At 57.0% G+C, this 21,264-nt stretch overlaps 7 protein-coding genes across 8 annotated transcripts; 4 read left to right on the forward strand and 3 right to left on the reverse strand.

Moving 5' to 3' along the window:
- Positions 1-3: 3 nt before the first annotated feature.
- On the reverse strand, positions 4-4,611 carry LOC117651366 (FK506-binding protein 59-like). Of its 2 annotated transcripts, none has more exons than XM_034395346.1 (9): positions 4,377-4,606; positions 3,903-4,120; positions 3,369-3,511; positions 3,162-3,282; positions 2,834-3,081; positions 2,576-2,720; positions 2,347-2,504; positions 2,076-2,264; positions 4-332 (listed from the first exon to the last, which is right to left on the reverse strand). In XM_034395346.1, the coding sequence occupies exons 2-9, from the start codon at positions 4,114-4,116 to the stop codon at positions 180-182; spliced, it is 1,371 nt and encodes a 456-aa protein (XP_034251237.1). In that variant the 5' UTR covers positions 4,117-4,120; positions 4,377-4,606; the 3' UTR covers positions 4-179. The 2 variants fall into 2 exon arrangements, with proteins under 2 accessions (XP_034251237.1, XP_034251236.1); XM_034395345.1 differs by lacking the exon at positions 4-332 and adding an exon at positions 358-1,175 and having other exon boundaries at positions 4,377-4,611.
- Positions 4,071-8,442, forward strand: LOC117651367. The gene is made up of 9 exons (XM_034395348.1): positions 4,071-4,504; positions 4,988-5,210; positions 5,291-5,405; positions 5,911-6,137; positions 6,220-6,394; positions 6,761-6,834; positions 6,914-7,126; positions 7,297-7,431; positions 7,737-8,442. Exons 2-9 carry the CDS (start codon positions 5,124-5,126, stop codon positions 7,956-7,958), a joined length of 1,248 nt encoding a protein of 415 aa, XP_034251239.1. The 5' UTR covers positions 4,071-4,504; positions 4,988-5,123; the 3' UTR covers positions 7,959-8,442.
- A 558-nt stretch (positions 8,443-9,000) lies between these two features.
- On the forward strand, positions 9,001-10,088 carry LOC117651148. Its single transcript, XM_034394951.1, has 3 exons — positions 9,001-9,383; positions 9,558-9,815; positions 10,041-10,088. Exons 1-3 carry the CDS (start codon positions 9,177-9,179, stop codon positions 10,086-10,088), a joined length of 513 nt encoding a protein of 170 aa, XP_034250842.1. The 5' UTR covers positions 9,001-9,176.
- LOC117650530 (translation initiation factor IF-2-like) lies at positions 10,006-11,656 on the reverse strand. Its single transcript, XM_034394027.1, has 3 exons — positions 11,473-11,656; positions 10,853-10,953; positions 10,006-10,711 (listed from the first exon to the last, which is right to left on the reverse strand). The coding sequence occupies exons 1-3, from the start codon at positions 11,539-11,541 to the stop codon at positions 10,327-10,329; spliced, it is 555 nt and encodes a 184-aa protein (XP_034249918.1). The 5' UTR covers positions 11,542-11,656; the 3' UTR covers positions 10,006-10,326.
- Positions 11,657-12,003: 347 nt separating this feature from the next.
- LOC117650680 lies at positions 12,004-12,674 on the reverse strand. The gene is made up of 2 exons (XM_034394259.1): positions 12,572-12,674; positions 12,004-12,490 (listed from the first exon to the last, which is right to left on the reverse strand). The coding sequence occupies exons 1-2, from the start codon at positions 12,659-12,661 to the stop codon at positions 12,119-12,121; spliced, it is 462 nt and encodes a 153-aa protein (XP_034250150.1). The 5' UTR covers positions 12,662-12,674; the 3' UTR covers positions 12,004-12,118.
- Positions 12,675-15,816: 3,142 nt separating this feature from the next.
- On the forward strand, positions 15,817-17,760 carry LOC117650596. Its single transcript, XM_034394126.1, has 2 exons — positions 15,817-15,895; positions 15,978-17,760. Exon 2 carries the CDS (start codon positions 16,025-16,027, stop codon positions 16,328-16,330), a length of 306 nt encoding a protein of 101 aa, XP_034250017.1. The 5' UTR covers positions 15,817-15,895; positions 15,978-16,024; the 3' UTR covers positions 16,331-17,760.
- Positions 17,761-18,441: 681 nt separating this feature from the next.
- LOC117650549 lies at positions 18,442-20,190 on the forward strand. The gene is made up of 4 exons (XM_034394057.1): positions 18,442-18,572; positions 18,836-18,975; positions 19,289-19,550; positions 19,643-20,190. Exons 1-4 carry the CDS (start codon positions 18,557-18,559, stop codon positions 19,993-19,995), a joined length of 771 nt encoding a protein of 256 aa, XP_034249948.1. The 5' UTR covers positions 18,442-18,556; the 3' UTR covers positions 19,996-20,190.
- The last annotated feature ends 1,074 nt before the right edge of the window (positions 20,191-21,264 follow it).

A 21,264-nucleotide genomic window follows, 5' to 3' on the forward strand; every position in this document is an offset into this window, starting at 1 on the left:
CAATCTTTTTTAATTCTTTTAATGGATCTTATGAAGTAAAACATTGTGCACAGATACAGAAAATAAGAGATGATTGCAAGAATGGTGCACACACAAATTCAAGAAGTAAACTAGCCTATCCATCTTAGAGATCATAAATAATGTCAGAAAACAGTTCCAATCAATTTGCTCTTCCTGGACTACATATCTTTAAACTGTCCAGACCCATCCAGCATTAGAATATCAGGGTTTTCAGTCTCAAATTTAGTGGGGTCGTGTTCACGTTCGTCTTTGCCCCACTGACCCAACTCTTTCATAACATCAGGTTGTTGCTTCCGTTCCTCCTCCTCCTTCTGCAAAATAATAACAGCAGAGACAAAAAGAAAAGTTAGAATGTTCAATTAAAATGACCCAAAGGCTGGCAAGATCAATTTTAAGCTGCAGGGAACGGCACAAGGTTAAAATTCCATCAATAAAGCAAAGAATGGTGACATAATACAGGCACAGTGAACTTGTTGCTGAAACACGCGAAAGAGAAAGAGACATGAGCCTTCACAATGTTTTTATCAGATTAGCAATAGGTGTCACCCATTCTTTTGCAAATTAACCCTTGTTTGTTAAACCAGAGCAGAGTGAGTGATAGTAGTTTGAAAAACAACAATCCTTTCCATGAGAGTAACAACAGTAATACATACAATAAACATCTGTTAGCATGACACTGCATAATATTTATACGTGTGATGACCACCTTTGCTAAAATATGACTCAAGAATTAACTTTATGATAAAATAAGAATTAAATTTTAAAAAATCAATAAAAATTAAAAGCTAAAGAGAGAAAAAAAAATTTAAAAATCGAATTTATAAACTCATGGAGCCGAGTATGTAGAAGGCAAATCAAATGGTTGGTCCTGGCCCTTCTGTTCTTCCAGTTTCCTTTTCTTCCTTTGCACTTGAGTCCACTTCTACATTTTTGTCGGCAGCATCTTCTCCAGGTGTTGTCACCTGGTCTTTAACGCTTGCCTCTTTTTCCTTCTCCATCTCCAGTTTATGTTTCTTCATTCTTTCAATGAATTCTTTCTTCTTTTGTAGATCTTTGCTCTTTGAATTTTGTTCTTCTTCAACCTCTTCATCTCTATAAGGAGCAGGGGTGACAGGCCGAATTCCATCCCACCATCCAAACCGACTTTCTTTTTCCTGAAACAAAATCATATGTTCCTTGCAAATACACCAACAGACACAACTTGAAAATTGAACTGCACAAGGTAATGAACCACACACAAGAAATAATTAAGCCCAAGAAGGTAAACTTACTTCAAGTTCTTCCATCAAATTTATTTCTCTCCCTTTCAATTTGAGGACGAAGCATTCTTGGTTAGTTCACATGCTTTTATTTCAGAAACTGTCATAGCAATCTCACAAAACATATGATTAAAGCTCTAGCCAAATAACAGAATGTCAAAAACTAGTGATTAAACTTCTTCTATGGACTAGCTCACATCATTAAGGAATAAGTACAACAGCTTTCTGACCACCTCGGAAGTACAAATTAGTTTCTTAGAATGAAAAGTTCAATAAGTTTTCACCAGTCTATTGGTACAAAACACAGTTTACAAGGAAAAGCAGTTTGTGGCAGAAATGATACATGTGGATTTTATAGAAACTCTCAATGTCATAACATATCCAGAAGAATTAAAAAATTATGCATGATATGCAATTGGGTAAAACTGCATTGAGGAAGGTTGAAAAAGTAAATAAATGAGCTCAAAAATAATTCAATAAGGACCTTTAAAAACAATTTATTTCACACGTGCAAAACTAGGTCACACTGGGACTGGACAGACACAGACATCATTGTACAAAAGGAGAAATCAGAAAGAACAAAAAAATGGGTGTTATCAGTGTCAAAGGAGTTGCAGGCAGACAACAATTCATGGTAATAAGAGACCTACTTCACAACACTTGTTAAAAAAAACAAAACAACTTAATATTAATAACTAAACTACACTCCAAGCTTGCAAACCAAAAGGAGCCACATGGTACAGGGAGGGGAGGAGCAAGAAAGGGAAGTATAATTATGAAGAAAGCTGATCATACCTCACGGTCTTTCTGTGCAAATTTCTCAAACATATTGGCGTAGATCATCTTTTCCTTCTTCTTCTGCTCCTTAATCAGGCCATTGCAAATAACAATGCTATTAGCAGCTGCTTTGTTTTCAGGAGCTAAGGCAAGAACAGCCTCAAAATCTTGTTTGGCTAATTCAGGTTCAGCCAATGCCAAGTAACCCTACAGGCAAAATGGAAAAATTAAAAAGGGAAGATCTAAAATTGAGATTAGTTTCTTCCTAAGGAATGAAAGAACAGCTTACCTGCCCTCGTCTGAAGAGACCTTTCTCATTTTTCGAATCAATGGCAAGTGCTTTGTCACAGTGATCCACAGCATCTTTGTTGTCGTTCAGTTTTAAATGGCACAACGCTGCATTTAAATGAGCTGCCAATTTTAAACTCTTAGAATTTTCCTCAGCATCTGAAGAGATGGAAACCTCATTAAACCTGTTACTATTGAGTTGAAATATACATTTACTCGCAGATTCTCACCATCATTGAGGAAGTCTAAGATCTTTTTGTACATTTTCACAGCCAGCTTCAGATTTCCTGACTTAAAGTACTTTGTACCCTTCTCCTTGTAAAGCTGTGCCTGTTCCACCCTTCCTTCTTCATCCAAAGACCAACTTTCGGGTTCCTAATAAAAGAATCATATTTTTAAAAAAGAAGAAACAAATAAGTGGAGGCATACCTGGTGCAAACCAGAATAACAAATCAGTCGAACTTGAAGAGATAAAAAATTCAACACACCATTTCAAATGATTTGAGTTCCACTTCATATTCGACAGTGGCGCCAGGTGGAATCTGAAACTCTGGCTTGCCAGCCTCACCAAAGGCATACTCTGGCTTTAGTTTTAAAATTGATTTCTCTCCTTTCTTGAACTTTTGAAGTGCTATTTCAATGCCATCAGGCACACCACTTTCAATTCCTTCTCCTAGGCAGAAGTTGACACTTCTGTCCTCAAATACTTTGTTTTGATATTTACCAACCAAATGAACTGAAAACAAAAATTGAGTTTGATGATTATTCATAATTTAAGTCCATGAAAAAGATAAATTAATATTAAAATCCACTTACCGTCAACTTGAGACCCTTCATTGGGATTAGAGTGACCATCACCCACTGATATCAAAGTCCGAATGATCGCTCCATTCTCCTTTGGACTGAGATCTTCACCTTGCCAGTCAATCATCTCTATCTATAAAAAGACAAAAGACATGATTGAAATGTTGGTCTGTTGAGGAAACGATCTTCCTTCGATTGCAAGAAGAGAAAACCACATACCTCAAACTGCAAGGTTGCATCTGGAGGAATGGTGGGAGGACTTCCTGTTTTGCCGTAGGCATAGTCTGAGCGGCATGTCAGCATGCACACCTCTCCGCGTTTCATGGTAGCAACACCAATATCCCAGGCAGAAATTACACTTCCTAATCAAAAGAATGTGATTTGATGAATTCAAAAGCATTAGTTATGCACACACCAATCAATCCCTAGGTTTGAGCAGGTGCTTCCATGTTTGTTCCTATTCCAATGCAGTGTGATGATCTTCAAAACACCTATGCGCTTTACTCATGATGTAAACTCAACCAAGCCAAAGGTATAGTTTCTTGCTACTAAGGAAACTGACCCCTCCAACTCAAGGAGTCTACATGCACCAGCTCCAGTAGCCCCTCGGCCTTATCAAAGAGATAGTTTTAACAGTAAAAAATAGAAAATGAGACCTCTGAGTTGGCTTTAAGGGATGTTATTCATTGGAACAGACAAATATGACTGCACCTCGCACACCTCAAAAAGAGATAGACCAAAAAAATTACATACCTAAGCCAAGGTTGAATGTGAATGGAGTATTCCGATCTTTACTGGAATCAAATTTAGTCCCATCTAAAAGTGTTCCGGTGTAGTGTACCGTAACTTTATTTCCTTTGGAGGGCAAATCCGTTCCAGTTCCTTCCTTGATGATTCGCTTCAAGACTCCTCCATCCTTAGCTTTTGAGATATCAATCCCATTGGGGCTGACTTGTTCAACTGTCATCTTCCTGCAAACAAAAAGCAGATGAACAATTCTGAAATCCTGTAAGGCGATCCGTCACTATCAGGCCCTCCCCTTCTCTACTTGTCTCTTCGGAACGCGAACGCGTGGGTCAGCGGTGATGGTTAGCCGGCAAAAACGAATGAACACGGACACGAATGATAGATGAATATAGAATGCGCTCGGATAGTGTGCCGCAAAGGAGCAGAGCGCATTCAAGACATTCTCAAGCGATAACGGGAACGGGATGCATTCGTACTTACGATTGCTTTCGGTACGACACGCGCTAGGAAAGAAACGCTAACTCCGTGCTCGGGCTTCGTGTTGTTGCTGGCGGTTGCTGGGTGACCGACGGGCAGACGCGAAGTGACTTGCAGATGAGAGCGACAAGGTGAGTAGATCGGCAAGGTGCCGAGGATAGAACTGGAAGGGCGCAGAACAAATCTAATGAACAGAACCTTCGAGATCCCGCACGTCCTCGCCTAGCTTGCCGCTTGCCTCGCTTGCCCTATCCCAAACAAAGGAGGGGGAGGACGCAAGAGAGAGAAAGAGAGAGGGGTTGGAGGCTTCGAAACAATAGAACATAAGTCGTCTCGTGATCTAACGCGTTAAATGAATGAAAGGGTATTGAACAACTTGAATTCAATCCCCGCCAAGTAAGATACGTCGAGGAAAATTGAGGTGATTCCGTAAACCCTTGAATAACAGCAACAGCAGACGACGCAGCTGCTAATAGTGTAGGATGATTTATACACAGTCAGCACCTCCCTCCACTTCCACCTCCACCCCACGCCAAGCAGAAAGGATTGTTTATTTTAAATTGTAATTGCTTTTCTTAAAGTGTGATGACCGTGTCTTGTGTCTTGTATTGCAGTTAGAAGACTCCGCCTTCAGTTGTAAACTATTTATGTACCTGCCTGTGCTGGTTGCTAAGGACTCTTAGAGGAACCCTAGCAACTGTTGCAAATCGACAAATTACATGACTTCACTTTGAGCACCGTTCAATTATTATGGAATCATCTGAAGAAATACTCTTGAAAAATAATGAGGTTAAAAAAGAAACAATTACCTCTTTACTGGAGCAACATAAATCACAGGTATTATCATATTAGCTACGATCAATACTTTATTTTATAAATTTACAAGGGTTCTATTTGTATACAATTTTAAATTTCAGGACGTTTGGATTTCTGATGAAGAGTTTTATACGGAAGGAAGCAGTGATGAAGATGACATGGCCTTACGCATCAAGCAACGTGAGCGAAGAAAGGCAAAGAGAGAAGAATCTTCGGGTACTACAGCGCCTTTGAATGAAAGTAGACTTGTTAATAATAAGAAGGACACAGAAGCTGCTAAGAACATCCCTGCTGATCAGAATTGTGACGAATCTCACTTGTGGCGTCCCACATATGGGACCAATAAATTGAAAACTACCTTAGATCCGGATCATGGACAGTTACCGACAGGCAGCAAGCAGCCTGATGTGTCCGCCAAATAATTATGTACGCGCATAACATTTTAATAATTTTTAGTATGTTCACAAAACTACATTGCGAAGTCTTCAGGAACTTTACGCTTTAACACCTGTTGAGTATACATCATTATTAGATTAGAGCCTTTCTCTTAGTGCTCTCAAAGACTGATTTTATAAAATAAACTTTTAAAAGAGGTCATTGAATACTTTTTCTATCTAGGTTTCAAAGCCCATTCATTGCACAGTGGAGCTCAAAGCCCATTAATTGCACAGTGCTGGAGTGCTGTACTTGGCAACCTTCACTCTGCTGTTTGTTGAGCCAGGCGGGACTCAGGTGGCCCGGTGCCGGGGTGTCGTGGATGCTGCTGCAGATGGTGAGGCTGGAGGCGAGGCGCGGTACCAAGACGGGGCAGTCGCTGGCGAGGCCGAGGCAGGCCCGGGCCTTGAGGAGGCGCCCCAGACGGCGGGGCCCTTCAAGTCCCTGTGCGAAGCGTACAGCAGCATGCACAAGCTGGACGCGCTGCTGCGGCAATCGGACCAGCGGCTCAAGGTGAACCACAGCCTCCAAAGCACAGCCCTGGCAGTGGCGGCCTGGCGGCAACGCAAAGGGTGTGACTCTGTGCCTCGTACAGGAGGCCCAGGCAGAGACGCTGCAGGCCCAGCTGACCACGCGGTCGCACCTGCGCCAACTGCGGCAGCGGACGGGCAGCCAGAACGTGGTGATGGCCAGGAACTGGGACGCCTTCATGAAGCTGTGCCCCGCCATGGAGGCCATGCAGCCGGTCATGGACGACACTCCAAAGCAGGGTAGGCGGTCTGGCGGTCGCCCCCCTGTTTAGGGCTCTACTGCCCTGCTGTCGCGGGACCGAGGGGCTGCGTGCGTCCGCGCAGAGCAGGACGCCCCTGTGTGTTCACACCGGGACCACTGGGACGCTACAAATGCGCTGTTCGCCAAATAGCATCCCTTTGATCGTAACGCCTGTGGGGTAGGCACCGGCCCGCCCCGCAACACACCGGTGTGGAGACGCTGGCCTACCTTGCCCCTTCGCAGGCGCAAGGTAGGCCGCCGCCTGCACACCGGTGTGTTGCGTGACTGCCCGGTGGCCTACCTCGCAGGCGCTACAGGCTCGCCCTGCCCGTCGCAATCACATAGCAGTGCACGGCGTGTTTCAGTGCGGAGCAGGGACTCCGTGCTGCCCAGGATCAGCGGCACCAACTCGGACCAGGAGTCGGAGGACTCGGACCACGTGAGGACGAAGGGCGAACCGGGGAAGGGAAGGGCGCGCACCTTGCCCTTTGCGATTCACGATGCTGTTCGCGTTGCAGTCCACGTCCGCGCTGGCCATCACCGACGAGGAGAAGCTCAAGCTGGCCGCCCTCCTCAGAGACTTGGACCAAGACCTGGCCGCCGAGGAAGACGACGACATGGACGCGGGGTCGGGTCCAGAGCGCGGCCCGAGGGCAGAGCCACTGGGGGCGGGGTACAACCTGGACGCTGAGGTTCGCCGCAGCCTGGAGAACATCGACGGAAAGCTTCAGGTGGGGGCGCAGGGCCCGCAGTCCTCTTCCTCGTCTGCAGCCTTGCACTAAGCTGTGCAGCCTGCATCGCCAGGCACACACGGCGGATGGGTGGCCTACCCTCAAGGCTGCGTGGTGCGAGCTAGCAGCTAGCCATTTGCCAATTGCAGGCCGTCTTGTCTTGCTGACAGGAGCTGGTCCCGGAGACGTCGGCGCGGAGGCTGCGGCAGGGCGGTTCGTCCGCGGCGGGCAAGGCGGGCACGAGGCAGCAGCGCCTCGACGACATCGACCGCTGCCTGCGCGCGCTCGCCGAGTCCGCCCTGGAGGTGAGCGAGCGGCCCGCACGCCATATGCAGTGCACGCGCCACGTGCACCGCATGCGCGCCGTGAGTCGGAAGGGCTGAGCCACGGCCAAGCCCACGGCACTGGGGTGGAAAATGAGTTCCCCGAGGACGCGAGACGAGACGGTGTCAGTTCCATTACCCCGCCTTACTTTACCCCCGGCTATCAGACAGCGGCGGTGTCAAAATTGGAGTCTGTGACTCGGTCTTTGACATTTTCAAAAAATCTTGCTACCTGGATTGCTTTGACACGAAACGTTGAAAATGACTGTCGCGTGATCCGGTTGCAGGACGTGGAACCCGTCAGCGAGGAGGAGGTCCAGGCGCTGCTGCAGGAGGCCCGGGGTTGGTGCGGCCCCAGCGCTCCCACGGACAAGCAGGACAAGCCGCTGCTCGAGCCCAACCTCATCCACGGGCTGCTGCAGGAGGCCCGGAAGGAGCTGCCCCGGTTCCGCTACCGCCACCTCCAGGACGCCGACGGCCAGCGCTGCAAAGCGCCCCACTGCCCTTGACCTGCTTCAACCAAACGTGCATATGATGTCATTTCGTTATTTAAGATAGTAAAAATATCATTAAACGACCACTTTTATCACTTTTTTTTTCGAAAAGCAACCGTTTTTGTACGGTTCTGAGTTGAGGAGCGGCGAGGCTTATTGAGACGCCAAGGCTCGCCAAGGCTGTCGACGCGTTCGCGAGTTTGCGACGACGGGGCGTTCGGGTCAGCGATAAGGCGAGACCCACTTCTCTCACGGCTGCCTGCCTTGACTCCGGGGAAAACACACTTTCCTTCCTTTAACGAGCGTGAAGGCGTAAACGCGGCGGCACTAGGCGGCCAGCGGGCCGCTTCCGAGTGGGGGTGTCTCTTCGGTCTCTCTCGCACTCGCGGCGCGTTCCGCGTGGGTGTGACAGAGACAGACCGACGGGACCGCCCGCTCGGAGTCAGCCTGCTGGGGGCACGCCGGGGGGCACGCCGCCACCCCAGGGAAACCGAGTTAGAAGCGAAGGCCACTCCTGCCGTACCTGGAGTCGAAGATGAGGACGAGGACCTTGTAGGGGGAGGGGGTCACGAGGAGGGAGGGAGCAGCACGGCGCCCCCGGGTACCCCCGTTGAGTGCCTGGCGCCGCCTCGCGCCGCACAGCCCCCGGCAGACGCTGTGTCCGCAGCAAGCAGCTGCTACGCGCGAGATGCGGACAGCCCCCCTCAGCTTCACCTTGCAGGCCATCTTGGCCGCGGCGCTGGACGTCGCGCTGGCCAGTGGCGGCGTCTCCCTGCTCTCGGCCGCCCCGGAGGTACCCGGAGGTGACGCGCCGCGCGCGGGGAAGTAGCTGGAAGCAGGGAGCGGCCGATGCCGATTCGTGGCCGTCCAAGGGCTGACAGCGCGCTTGGCGCTACTCTGTGCTTGCCCTTGAGTCGCTGGGCACGGCGGTGACGGTGGTCACGGCCGGCCTCACCGTGCCGCGGCCCGAGGCACGCGTGACACCTTATCTCGAGACGCGCAGTCGCACTGCCGAGCGGTTCCGAAAAGTCCTCTGTCGCTCTCTCTCTCTCTCGCATGCCGATGGGTGCGAGAGAGACAGAGCGACGATGACTATTCGCACGCAACCACCCGGCGCGTGCGTTGTGGAGGGTAGTGGAAGGTCAAGGGAGTGCCCGGTCCGGTCCGCAGAGGAGCCCCTGTCGCGGCGATGGCGTCGGAAGCGGCCGCGGCGGCACCTGCGCGCTACACTGCATGTGGTCGTCCAGGCTGTGCCGCATGTGCTGTGCAGGCAAGGCCCCCGACGACGAGCGCACCACCAGGAGGGGCGAGCGGACCGACGAGGTGACCAAGGAGCCGGACGCCACGGAGGAGCCCTCCACGGAGCGCGACAACCACGTGACCAAGGACTCCGAGGGGCCGAAGCTCGTGTTCCCGAACCAGCTGCCCGAGGGAACGCAGGTGAGCGACGTGTATCTGCCAAGAGATTCCGAAAAGGCATTTCTTCGCTCTGCGCCTCTCGCACCCTGACGGTATGCTCGGTGAGTGCGAGAGAGACAGAGCCTGCTGGATGTCATGGCCGTCGGGGCGTGTGAGTGCGCGTCGTCGAGTGCCTCTGCCTCGCTCTGCCCGCAGGAGGCCATGCTGGAGACGGCGGCGCACATCCTGGCCATCGTGTCTCGCGAGGACTCGGTGCGCATCCGCATCTGGGTGGAGAACCCCGAGCGCAACCTGGACAACATCGAGCGCCTGGCCGGCAAGCTGGCCTCGTTCCCGCGTGCCCCCTTCGGGCGCGCGTACTGGCGCCTCGTGCTGCGCGCCTCCAAGGACCGGCCCTTCACGCTGCTCAGGGAGGCGCTGGCCGTCCGCGCCGCCTACCTCGAGAGCAGCGCCGTGGCCACCACGGCCGCCACCAGCGACGCGGAGGAGGCGAGCGAGGCGTGGCGGCTGCTGCGGGCCAGCCCCAGGGCCAGCCCGACGGCCAGCCCCCCGAGGGCCAGCCCCGCACCCACGTCGAGATGAGCTGCTTGGTCATGGTTGTTTCACGAAAAGACAGGAGGGGAGGTAAAATAAACGCTATCTATTCTGTAAATAAGTAGTTTTTATTTCGTCCCTAAGCTGGAGAGCATAGGTCCCAGGCGTAAAAGCCAATTACAAGATTTATAATCGCAAGAAAAATAGGGTTAGTGAAAAAATATAAATGAGAGCGTCACAGTGGAGCTCCAGCCGGCCGTGATAAATTTCGCCTCCGGTAGGAGATGGTCATTGCGCCCACAGTCGCCGCCGCGATCCAGGAAAGGATCGTCAGCAAGCAGGACCCAGTCCACCCAGTCGTAGATGGCGCGAATCAAGGCGTTCGAGCCGCGGCAGCGGTCGTTCCGGTGGACGCAGCGGGCGTTCCGGCCTACGCAGCCGACGCAGCCGTCGTTCCAGCGGACGCAGCGGGCGTTCCGGCCGACGCAGCGGGCGTTCCAGCGGACGCAGCGGGCGTTCCAGCCGACGCAGCGGGCGTTCCAGCCGACGCAGCGGGCGTTCCGGCGGACGCAGCGGGCGTTCCGGCGGACGCAGCGGGTGTGCTCTGCGACGTGGTGGTGCCGTCCTCTACGGTGCTCCTCGGCGCACGGCTGGTGGAGGGTGGCGTGGACGCTGTCGAGGACGGTCGTCGCGAGGTGGAGGAGGGCTGGGAGCCCGGGCAGCACCGGCTGCACACCTCCCGCACCTCGGAGCCGTAGTCACCCTTGCACATCCAGTCGCACACGTCGCGGTCTGTCCACAGGAAGCGGCGCACCCTGCAGGCAGTGTTCAGTGCCCGCGGGCCCCTTTAGTATCGCTTTCGGTTTATTTCATCGCCAACATGTTCAGCCCGCAAGTAGCCAAGCAAAGCATCACTGTGCGAATTAGTATTGCAACCGAATAGTGACAGTACACACCTCGAGTCCTTGGTCCTGAAGGCAGTGTCGCGGACCCAGCGCTCGTCGCTCTCCCCGCTGCTTCCCAGGTCGCCCAGCAGCCCGCTCCAGAGGCAGCGCGGCTGTCCACCACGAATACGCGGGAAGAAAATGAGTGCCGTGCCTTTGGTCCAGCCAACGACTGATTCGGAACAGCGCTTTCGTCGCTCCGCCTCTCTCATGTGGCGTTCCATAGGGGTGCGAGAGAGACAGAGCGACGACACGCTGTTTTGAATGGCGCTGCTGAACCGTACATGTGACGGTGATGGCGTCGGCGGTCCCTGCAGACTGATTCCGAGAGTCGATTTCGTCGCTCTGTCTCTTTTGCACTCGGGCGTCCCGTCTGGGTGCGAGAGAGAGACAGCGCGACGAGAACGACTCTCGGAATCAGTCTGCTGGGCCCCTTTCAAGGGATGACGCCATGGATGGGCTAGGGCGGGCTAGGGCCGCCTAGGGCCCCGGCGCCGGAACACGACCCTGCGGCATTGTCCTGCCGCCGCGCTGCCGCTGCCTGGCCGTGGGAGGCGGCCGGCCGATCGGGTGTCCGTGTCCGCCGTGCCCGCTGTGCCCGCCGTGTCCGGGGAAAGGCCTGTCATACTCACCGTGAAGAGGGCGTCTGCGGTGGCGACGAGCAGCGCCGCCAGGAGCGCCATTCTCAGGAGGGGCTGCATGTTGGCAGTGCAGGAGGTGGTGGCGGTGCGGGCGTTGCAGGGGCCGGGCGTCTCTAAAAGTGTCGGAGCGCTGCGCCGTCGGAGAGGAGTCCCGCGCGACTGGAGGAAGCAGGGCCGCGGCTACCCGGGTCGTCAGGTCGCTCTGCTTGCATGAGACGCGTGGCGCCGCGTGGCGGGGCGGGGCGGGGCGGGGCGCGGTGGGGGTGGAGGCGCGTGCCTAGGCGTGTCCCGTCGTTAAGCAGGCAACGAGACTTGTCGTTTTCAGCGCCACCTTTCGGCCCGGCCCGGCCCGGCACGCGGGTGCGGTTCCGCATTTGCTTTGTTGACACATATTCTGCGTACTCAACCGCTAAAGGTCTGCATAGCCCAGCAGCGTTGATGATGATTTCACGCGTACTGGCCCAACAAGCTGGAAGAGGCTGTTCACGTTGAGCTTTGTCGGGGACAGTGTCTACGACGGTGCAATGTCTAGGGCATCGCCATTTTGTATTTCATTCAAGATACAGGTGCACACTTGATCAAAAATCGGAGAAGCTTGAGCACGGCGTAGTTACACTGTACCCAGAGCACACGCACCCTACGCTGCGGGCTCGGTGGTGGTCTCGGCTGGGCTGGCTGAGGTTGAAGCTGCCGCGCCCTCCGTAGAGCTTGTCGTGGCCGAGCTCGTGGACGAGGCCGCTCGTGCCGTGGTCGTGGAGCCCTCCCCCTGGCCCGAGGTGGAGGTGCCGTCGCCGGGGGTCGCGGTGGAGCCAGCGGTGGAGCCAGCGGCAGACGACGGCGTGGTGCTGAAGGCGTTGGCGCCGTCGCCGCCCAGCCACTTGGGGCAGCAGCGCTTGCAGACCGCGTCCCATAGCGACACCAGCTTGTTGGAGCAGTACACGCCGCACGCCCAGTCGTCGCGCCGCATCTCCACCACGGAGGTGGGGAACTGGCCGACGAGGCACGGCACCTGCGGATAGCGGACACCACGGCCACGTCGTCATCGAGCACGTGCAAGGATAGCGACGTGGCGGCGCGGCAAGGCTCTCACCAGGAAGGCGGCGTTGGCCGCGGCCAGCAGGCACACCAGGGGCACCAGCACCGCGGCGCTCGCCGAGGACCCCGTCGCCTTCAAGTCCATGCTGCAGCCTTGAGGCATGCCTGAGGGCTCGGCCACCTTCCGCGGGCCTTTTATACGCCCCGCCGCCCCGCCGCCCCGCCGGAAAGGCCGTGACGGGCTTTACGATGCAGCGGCGCGTTGCAGCGCGAGCAAAGCGCGAGCAAAGCGCGAGCGTGCACGACAACACCAAAAAATGGCAAGGAACATCCCATTTTCATGTTTTCTCTTTGAGTGCATGGGTCGAGGAAATAAATTTCTTGTCCATTATCTGCGTTTTGCTTCTTTATTTTTCTGGAGGAATCTTAGCGACTATGTAGCAACTATGGTACAAAGATGAATGCCGTCTCAGCCCGCCGGCGCCGTGGAGCTGGCCGCGCTCACGGACGACGGCGTGCTGCTGGCGGCGCTGCTGGGGCGGGCCGTGGTGGTGGTGCCGTCCGAGGGCACGGCCCAGGTCCACGTCCCCGAGGCCCCCGACGACGTCCCGGCGCCGCCCGGCTTCATCCCCAAAAGCTGGCTTATCTGGGGGAAAAGGACAGGCTCAATCTTCCTCTGTATAGCAGCTTTTTCTTTTCGAAATCATTATTGACTTTTTGGTGTAAGGCATGCCGCGCGGTGCTGCGCGGTGTGGCTTACCGTGGCGCCCGGCGAGGGCACCCCCGGCCACCCCATGGCGGCCAGCAGGCTGGTGAGGGGGATCTGCACGCCCTGGGCCTGGCCCTGGCCATGGCCCCACGAGGCCCACGGCGCGGCCTCGGCGCCGCGGCAGCATCTCTGGCACATGGCGCTGGCGGCGAGCGGGGCGCGGCACAGCAGTTTGCAGGCGTCCGCGTCCGTCGCCAAGGACCGGGGCCCTCCCGCGGGGACTCCCAGGGGGCCGGCGCCGCCTGCGCGCTGAAACCTCCACAAACAGGGCGCCTGGGAGAGGGGAGGGGAGGAGCGCGTTGTCGTCAGTGGGTGTCACAGTCAGTTTGAAAACTTGGGTAAATTGGTGGAGAGAAAACATGGAGGAATTACAAGAAACTTGTTTCCAGCCTCGTTCGGGAAGAAAGGGGAGGCACTATTCACCAGGAAGCTGGCGTCGCACAGCGCGGGCAGCAGGCAGACGCACAGGCACGCCGCGGCGGCCACGAGCAGGTGCGGCGTCATCGCTACGGCAGCACGAGCAGCACCATGCCGGCCGGCTGGTCGTGCTGGTCGTCGTCCTGGACCGCGCCGGGGACAAGGAGGCAGTCCCGCCGACACTCCGCCACGCCGCCTTATGAGGGGCGCCTCACGCTCGCGTCAGGAAGCGCCGGCCCGGCGTCTTCTGTCCCCGTCACTCCTGTCACCCAGACACAGTGGGTGCGACAGAGACACGAGGCGCGGGGCCGTGGAACGCAGCGGAACGCAGCCGGGCGGTGGTGCAACCCTTATCGCGCGGAGCCGGACGCAGTAGTTCCCTGGCTGGCTCCTGCCTCTGCACTCGGAAAAATAATGATTCAACTGCGTGTTCCAATGTAAATTGGGCCTGTGGTCAGTAACCATAAGAGATAGAGCCGATAGAGCCGCACGTATGAGAAGAAAACTTATTTTATTGTATCAAATTTTCTTAATTTTTATTTTAAGAGTAATGTCCCAAACACAATACCGTCAATATTGCCGCGTGGGCCAACATAAAAATACGGCACTCACAGCAGTGCCAACTTATAGCACCCCCCCCCTTTTCCCCCTTCCCCATACACATACACACACACACACACACGCTCACTGGCACACGCCCGCTCGCATACACAGTGTAGGAATGCGGTGCCGGGCCTTTCCGGCCTTCCGGAGGCGTTGCCTGGCGTTGCCGTGCTTCGCTGCTTGGCCGCTTCGCGCCGCGGTACTCGAGTTACAAGTCGGCAGTCATTAGCGAATGATTGGCCTCTTGTTTCAGAGGCAGCCCGCGGACCGGCACGCCCCTACTCCGCCACACCCGCACTCCGACGGCCCGGCGGCACGGCGTGCTTGCGGTCCTCTTTGAAACCACAGTGGGACCATCCCGGGCCATCCCGGGCCATCCCGGGCCAGCCCCGCCAGGGCGTACCTGGCTCGCCCCCCAGCCCGGCCCGGCCCGGCCAGCCCAGCCTGAAGGCCGAGGGCTGTGCTACATTGCTCTGTCCAACATCTATGCGTGGTTCGCACATTTTCCCGTTGGATTCATGTTACTTTTGACCCCCCCCCTTCCTCCAATTTTTGACGATAAAGTCCCAAGAGAGAAGATCCTGTTTGTATCATCAGGTAGAGACTCTGACACGGTCAGAATCGATGTGTTTAAAATCACAACTATTCGCGCGACTTAAATGACCCGACATTTAGAGTGCGCCTGTGACCTCCCCTCCGTTTACTCTTTCCACGACACTTCCAGTCGTGACGGGGCGACGCGCGTCGCGAATGGTTGCGGACTGGCTGGCTGGGCAGGGCGGCGCTGAGGGCCGCCAGAGGGCCACCGGCTGGAAGGTGATCTCCATGATCTCCGCTTCGGCGTGGGCTTGGACGAGCGAGGGCGAGGCAGGCACGGCAGGCACCGCTGGCGGGGACGGCAGGGACCGAGACGGCACCCCGGCCACCCGACACCGACACTCCGTGGATGCCCTTGGTGGCCTCGCTGGCCTGGCTGGCCTCGTCGGCCTCGCCGGCCCTGGTGGGCGTCGGGGGAGCGGGCGGGTGGTATTTAGGGGCGCGTCGTCGGGGGTGGCTCTCAATCGCGTGGTCGACGCCGAGGCGGCAACACGGCCGCCAAGCCAGGCTCGGCAGGCACGGCAGGCATGTCGCCGCCGCTGGCACTGCTGCTGGCCGGCCTGGCCGCCGTCATGGCGTCCAGCCGGCTGTCCGGCCTCCGCGCGCCCCACGTCGACCTGTCCTGGCTGGAGCCCGTGGACCAGGCCGACCAGCTGGACCAGGTGGAGCAAGGGGAGCAGGGGGAGCAGGGGGAGCAGGCCGGGGACGAGCGGCCCGCCCTGGCCGTGGGGCTGGCCGCGCTCGGCCTCCGAGGGTGCTTCTCGCCGCACTGCGCGGACAAGCCCAAGGCCGCCAGCTCCACCGACGCCAAGGGCCTCGGCAGGGACGCCGGCGCCGCCGAAGCCGAGCAGTACGAGGAGGCCGAGGAGGGGGCGGTCGACAACGCGGTCGACAACCTGATCGACAACCTGGCGGAGGAGCGCGTGGAGGCGCCGCCCCCCAAGCGGACCACCTTGGTGCAGGACCTCGCCGACTTGCTGCCGTGCACCAGAGGTAAGCCCTTGAGGGACTTGCAGTGCCGCGAGGGGCCGCGAGGTGCCGTGCCTCCATGCTCACATGCTAACGCGACTTGCAGGCGGCGGCAGCCTCCTGCCGTGCCGCTGCCACGAGGGATTCCACCCGATGGAGCTGGGCGAGGCGCACTACCCCCGCACCCTGAGCGCCGCGGTGTGTGTCCAGAGCCCCCACTGCCAGCCCTACGTGTACCACGTGCCCGTGCTCACGCACAAGGACCGGCAGACCCAGTCCAGCCAGGGCGGTCAGCCCGCGCCGTTGGTCCCCGACAGCCTCCGCAAGCACTGGCACTTCGAGTACAAGGCCGTGCCCGTGGCCTGCGAGTGCGTCCTTCAGCTCGCCCAGCACGGCCAGCACGGCCAGCACGGCCAGCACGGCCAGCACCACGTCCACTACGACGGCAGGGGCCTTTGAAGCGCTGCGAAGGGCGGCCCCGAACGCCGGCAGTCTCATCAGTGGAAACGAAAACGGACCCGCTGCCGAAACCCCGCGTAGAGTCTCTCCCGCGAGGGGTAGAGAAGAGACCCAACTCTTTTTCGGTACATGCTAGGAGCGCGCCTGAAAATGCACCCAGAAATTCAATTGCAGCAATCTCGGCTCTCGGATTTGTGATGGCCGTTTATGTTTAATTAGTCTGAACGTGGGAAAGGACTGTCGCAGTCCCTCTCCATGGATTGGAAGTGGCTGCTCCGCGCCAAGAGTGCTGTTTCGGAGGGCGGAGAGGGAGCGCTTCTCTGAGACAATTCTGAGTGACACTCTGAAAGTAGCTGAGCAGAGTGAGCCCTTGCTTTCTGAAACTTTATCGAGTGATACTCCGACATTGCTGCAAGCGCACCTTCCCGTCCTCAGCTCACTTCATTTCCCGGGAGAGGCTGCGAAGTACACTTTTTCAAATTTTAAATCATGAAGTGCCAGCGTGCATTTTCGGTGCCCCGTCGTGTTTTGCATGCCGCTCTGTGCCACCAGTCCCCAAAGAAATGGCCCTCCTGCCTGCGGGCCGCGAGCTGCAACCCCGCAGGGAGTACCCCTCGCTCCGCAGACTGATTCTCAACAGTCCTCCTCTCTCTTGCACCTCATTGGGCGTCCATTGGGGATGCGAGAGAGACAGAGCGAGGAATCAAATCAGCCCTCTGGCGATCGCCCACGATGCAGCACTGAAATTAGCGCGGAGTAGCTGGGCCATTTCTCTGCAGACTGCAAACCCAGACTCGTTGTTGTTTTTGTTGACGTTGTTGTTGTTGTTTGTTTGTTTGTTTGTTTGTTTGTTTGTTGTTGTTGTTGTTCCGCACGTCGTGGCTGGCGTTGCTAAGGGACCAGACCGAGGTGCAAACGACTGGTAAATTTCACGTCAGCTGGCAGCGGGATGATGGATTGTCGGGAATAGGAATTACTTGATTACCGTTTTGCTTGTCAGCCGGATTAACCGAGTCGCTTCCCTCTCCGTCCAGACACGCAGATCGTGTGTGCCTTATCACAAATACGGCATGTAAATAAAAGGAATTGAAGCCATTCGCCGCAATTCGTTTATGACACCTCTCTTCCACCAACGAACTCAAAGTTAATTTCAGTTCGCGTTTGGAAACATTACGCATTTTGCCAGACAGTGTGGAGGGGCGGTTAAACTGCGGTTCACATGCTCGGAGCAGTGCTGCCTGCTGCCACATAAGCAGGCGAAAATTCCTCTCTGCACCATTGTCGAAAGGGTTGGCAGCTGTTAGATACGCAGTGCATCCAATCCAAGATACAATCATCTAGTCACTTGATTCTAGTGCGATCTACCAGAAGGCAAGCTGAGGTTGGTAACTCTTTCGACACTGGTGCATTAGTGTTGATGTTTGACTGCACTGGCTCGCAGCGAAAGGGCGTCGGGTCGGGCCGACCGGGCCGGCCGGGTGCGCCGTGAGAACCCGCAGCCCGCGCAGCGCGTTGTTGCGCGAAGGGTTGCCTACTCGCGACCGCAAGGCGCGCGCCGCCGGCCCGGCATGCAGCGCCGCGCAGTGCCGCTCAGCAGCCCAGCGGCAGCCCGGCGGCGTGCCGACCACACCCGTGCCCGTACACAGCTCATTTCTCCCCATCGTAATCTGAATTTTATTTCAATCTTAATTAGCTTTGCTCCAAAACGGCGGTGGCGCGCTGGTTTCTGGACCTTCCACCGGAAACGCGTCGCCGGTTGCAATAATATTTAATAAACAGAGAGGGGAAAGGGGTGGCTGCACGAGTGAGTGCGTCATTATCGGCAAGTCGGGCAGAGAGGGAGAGAGAGAGGGGGGAGAGAGAGAGAGAGAGAGAGAGAGAGAGAGAGAGAGAGAGAGAGAGAGAGAGAAAGAGAGGGTAAGAGAGAGAGAAGGAACCGTGTGGTGGAGAGTGGGACGCGATCGGCTGTGCCGTCTGGGCCACTCCATGCAGGCCTGCCTCCTGATAGTGCGAAGGCCCGGCCGGCCGTGCCGTGGCTGTGCCTGTATCAGCATGGAGGCCTGGAGTGGGTGCGGCGGCGAGTCGCGTTGACACGCCGTGACGCAGAGCCGCGACGGCAGCTGCAGAGGCCGCGCCGAGGCCGTGCAGTGCAGCGTCTGGACCCAGAGCCTCGAGAGCCTCGAGCAGTCTCGAGCAGCAGGGCGTAGCCGCGTAGCCCGCAGGAAAATGCGCCACCCAGGAGGTAAGCCACGTCGTCGTCGCCTCGCCAAAATCTAAACTGCTTCGACAGAGCGTGTGCGGGGAGTGTCGGTCGAAACACGCGCCGCCCGCATTTTGCTGGAAACACGCCAAGGTTTTGACTATGCTTTGGAAGGTTGCAAAGAAATTTCTTCCACTGGCGAAGGACTCAGTCCGCATTAGAAAGGAAAGGCTTCGCAATTACAAAGCATTCGAGATCGACGGCGCGGTTGCGACCGCGTCATGACGCTCGGGCTGTGCTTGCAGTGGCGGCGAGAGACGCGCTGCTGGCCCTGGCCGTGGCCCTGGCCGTGGCCGTCCTCGCCCTGACCGCGGCCGTGGGCGCCTCGGACGACGAGCGCCACTGCCCCACGGTGAAGGCCATCCGCCACCTGCATCTCCACGACGTGAGTACCACAATTTTGAAAAAAAAAGGGTGTTTATCTCACTGCAGTACACGATGTGTGCTTAGTACACTCTGCCTGTGGTGAGCTTGTTGAAACAGACATCCGTCTGAAAGTAGAAGCACCTTTTGAATCTAATAAGTGTGCCCAACACGTGTATGAGAAACTGCGTTCGGCGCGTTGTCACAGCGCGCTCCCGCGCGACCGTAGTCTAGGATTTTCGACCGGTTACAGTCCTCTATCCCTCCGAGCTAGAAGCAAGAGCTGGAGCTTTGGAGAATGATCCGCTGATCCGCACTTCCTCTGCTTGTCCTAGATGCTGGGCCACTGGTTCGTGGTGCAGTACTTCGCGTCCAGCGAGGAGCTGCCCGAGTACCGCTGCATGCGCGCCGACTTCAGCCTGAGCACGGCGAGCGCGGAGGACGGCGTCGAGGCCCGGCCGAGGGGCCCGCGCGTCACCATGAACTTCACGTACGCCTTCAGCGACGACCCGGTGGGCGAGCGGCTGCGCGGCAACATCACCTGGCAGGTGCCGGACTTGAGCAGGCCGGCGCACTGGCGGCACCAGGAGGAGTCCTGTAAGTTCCCGTCAGTCCCCGCGCTTGACGGCGCCTCCCTGCTCTCTGTGTTGACGGCGTCTGATGACGGTATCCGCTTGCCGCGCTTGCAGACCAGGGCGTGTACAACACGTACGTGCTGGACTCGGACTACGTGACGTGGGCGCTGCTGCTGCACTGCGCCGAGCAGACGGGGTCGCTGCGCTACCTCAGCTCCTTCATCCTCAGCCGCACCAAGGACCTGCCGAACAACGTGCAGGCCTACCTGCGCGACAAGCTCACCCGCTACGCCATCGACCTGGACTACATGTTCCCCATGAGCCAGGACGACTGCAGCCTGGTGGACATCGAGGGCCCGGTGCAGGGCCCCGTGGCGGCGCCGCACATGCCGCCCCGGCCGCAACGGCCGCACCGAACGCGCAAGCACCCCCTGCAGCGCCACCACGCCCCGCACCCCAGGGGATGAACCTGGGCCGGGGCCGCCTCGACACCCTGCCGGGGGAGAGGGCAGCGTCAGTGTCAGACTTACGAGCGGCCGGCATCCATTTCATTTCGTGACCTACTTTCATACTTATTAGCACGCGTGCAAAGTTATCTCTGTCTTGTAAATCTGTGTGGAAATGAAACACACGACGGCGTCCGTGTTCTCGCTGATTCTGGATCGAGGTTCTTATTTCACCCCTCTACATCACGACGCGGGCACGGCTCCAGCGCGGCTTCACCACGGCCCCAGCCCGCAGCCCCCGGAGGGCCCCGGAGCGTTCTGCACCTGGCTCCACGCGTGTTGTGAAACCGAATCCAATAAGTGTAAAACCGCGGGCCGGGCGGGGCGGCAGCGCAGCGGATATGGCACGGCACCACCATGGCACAGCCACGGCACTGCCATGAGCCACGGCCAAGCACGGCGTCTGAGTCTCGCCCCGCTGCCCCGCTGCCCCGGCCGACTCGCGAGGACTCGCGGCGCGGCGGCCTCTGCTCCTCCTGCTGCCTGACTCGGCCCGGCCCCACCGCCAGAACAACAACATCAACAACAACGCCGCGACCAACAACAACATCGCAACTGGAAATGTGACAACTCGTTTAGCGGGGATGGATGCGCGGCAGGCTGAGCTGCTGGCCAGCATGGCTTTACCTGGAACTGGTGGTACACCGCCAGCAACGCGCGGCAACGCGACGAGCGAGTGGCAACGGCCTGAACGGAGTCGCCGGAGTGCATGGCTGGGTCTTCTTGCCGGGCGGGTCCCTGAGCCAACACGGCCAACTCGGCCAACACGCGCCTCGCGCCGCTTTGCTGTGGTTCGCGCCTCTCCGACGCACGCTGCGCACGCACTGCGCACTCCGGCGAGCACACACGCTCTCGCGCTCTCTCTTGACAAACCGTAAAACCTTTCTAGAAGCAGCCGAGTTTGGCCCAGTTTTGCCCAGGACGGCGCAGCGGAGACGACCCGCGCTCCGAAATTCGCGCACGGCTTTTCATCTTCGTAAAGGGTGGAATAGAACGGCACCGCTCGGCGCGCTGCTGGCGCTGCAGGCCGGACTAGTCCGAGTGATGCCCGGTGCCTCTCGGTCCGCGTCGTCGGATTTTTCTCCTCGTGAGTCTGGTTTCTCTGCGGAAAATGAGGCTGCCGGTAACGTGACCACAGACTCACGGTATCCTCCGCCCTGCTCCGCCCCGCCCCGCCCCGCCCCGCGCAGCCTCAAATTCAGAGTGACCCTTCCCCGCCTCGCGTGTGGT

The sequence above is a fragment of the Thrips palmi genome, unplaced genomic scaffold (genome assembly GCF_012932325.1).
Source record: "Thrips palmi isolate BJ-2018 unplaced genomic scaffold, TpBJ-2018v1 HiC_scaffold_5, whole genome shotgun sequence".
Classification (NCBI taxonomy): Eukaryota; Metazoa; Arthropoda; class Insecta; order Thysanoptera; family Thripidae; genus Thrips; species Thrips palmi.

What these genes read in the sequence shown, in the direction of transcription:
- LOC117651366 (XM_034395345.1), bottom strand. Translation starts at nt 4,116, where the DNA reads ATGACAGTTGAACAAGTCAGCCCCAATGGGATTGATATCTCAAAAGCT. An exon ending in CACATTCAACCTTGGCTTAG is followed by an intron (nt 3,512 to 3,902) that starts GTATGTAATTTT and finishes TCTTTTGATTAG; the next exon opens with GAAGTGTAATTTCTGCCTGG. An exon ending in CTTAGACTTCCTCAATGATG is followed by an intron (nt 2,505 to 2,575) that starts GTGAGAATCTGC and finishes CCATCTCTTCAG; the next exon opens with ATGCTGAGGAAAATTCTAAG.
- LOC117651367 (XM_034395348.1), top strand. Translation starts at nt 5,124, where the DNA reads ATGGAATCATCTGAAGAAATACTCTTGAAAAATAATGAGGTTAAAAAA. An exon ending in AAAGAGAGAAGAATCTTCGG is followed by an intron (nt 5,406 to 5,910) that starts GTACTACAGCGC and finishes TTGTTGAGCCAG; the next exon opens with GCGGGACTCAGGTGGCCCGG. An exon ending in ACATCGACGGAAAGCTTCAG is followed by an intron (nt 7,127 to 7,296) that starts GTGGGGGCGCAG and finishes TCTTGCTGACAG; the next exon opens with GAGCTGGTCCCGGAGACGTC.
- LOC117651148 (XM_034394951.1), top strand. Translation starts at nt 9,177, where the DNA reads ATGTGGTCGTCCAGGCTGTGCCGCATGTGCTGTGCAGGCAAGGCCCCC. An exon ending in AGCTGCCCGAGGGAACGCAG is followed by an intron (nt 9,384 to 9,557) that starts GTGAGCGACGTG and finishes CTCTGCCCGCAG; the next exon opens with GAGGCCATGCTGGAGACGGC. An exon ending in CCTACCTCGAGAGCAGCGCC is followed by an intron (nt 9,816 to 10,040) that starts GTGGCCACCACG and finishes TTCGTCCCTAAG; the next exon opens with CTGGAGAGCATAGGTCCCAG.
- LOC117650530 (XM_034394027.1), bottom strand. Translation starts at nt 11,541, where the DNA reads ATGCAGCCCCTCCTGAGAATGGCGCTCCTGGCGGCGCTGCTCGTCGCC. An exon ending in CCGCAGACGCCCTCTTCACG is followed by an intron (nt 10,954 to 11,472) that starts GTGAGTATGACA and finishes CGTGGTGGACAG; the next exon opens with CCGCGCTGCCTCTGGAGCGG. An exon ending in TTCAGGACCAAGGACTCGAG is followed by an intron (nt 10,712 to 10,852) that starts GTGTGTACTGTC and finishes CACTGCCTGCAG; the next exon opens with GGTGCGCCGCTTCCTGTGGA.
- LOC117650680 (XM_034394259.1), bottom strand. Translation starts at nt 12,661, where the DNA reads ATGGACTTGAAGGCGACGGGGTCCTCGGCGAGCGCCGCGGTGCTGGTG. An exon ending in CGGCCAACGCCGCCTTCCTG is followed by an intron (nt 12,491 to 12,571) that starts GTGAGAGCCTTG and finishes CGCTATCCGCAG; the next exon opens with GTGCCGTGCCTCGTCGGCCA.
- LOC117650596 (XM_034394126.1), top strand. Translation starts at nt 16,025, where the DNA reads ATGGAGCTGGGCGAGGCGCACTACCCCCGCACCCTGAGCGCCGCGGTG.
- LOC117650549 (XM_034394057.1), top strand. An exon ending in GCCACCTGCATCTCCACGAC is followed by an intron (nt 18,976 to 19,288) that starts GTGAGTACCACA and finishes TGCTTGTCCTAG; the next exon opens with ATGCTGGGCCACTGGTTCGT. An exon ending in GCGGCACCAGGAGGAGTCCT is followed by an intron (nt 19,551 to 19,642) that starts GTAAGTTCCCGT and finishes CCGCGCTTGCAG; the next exon opens with ACCAGGGCGTGTACAACACG.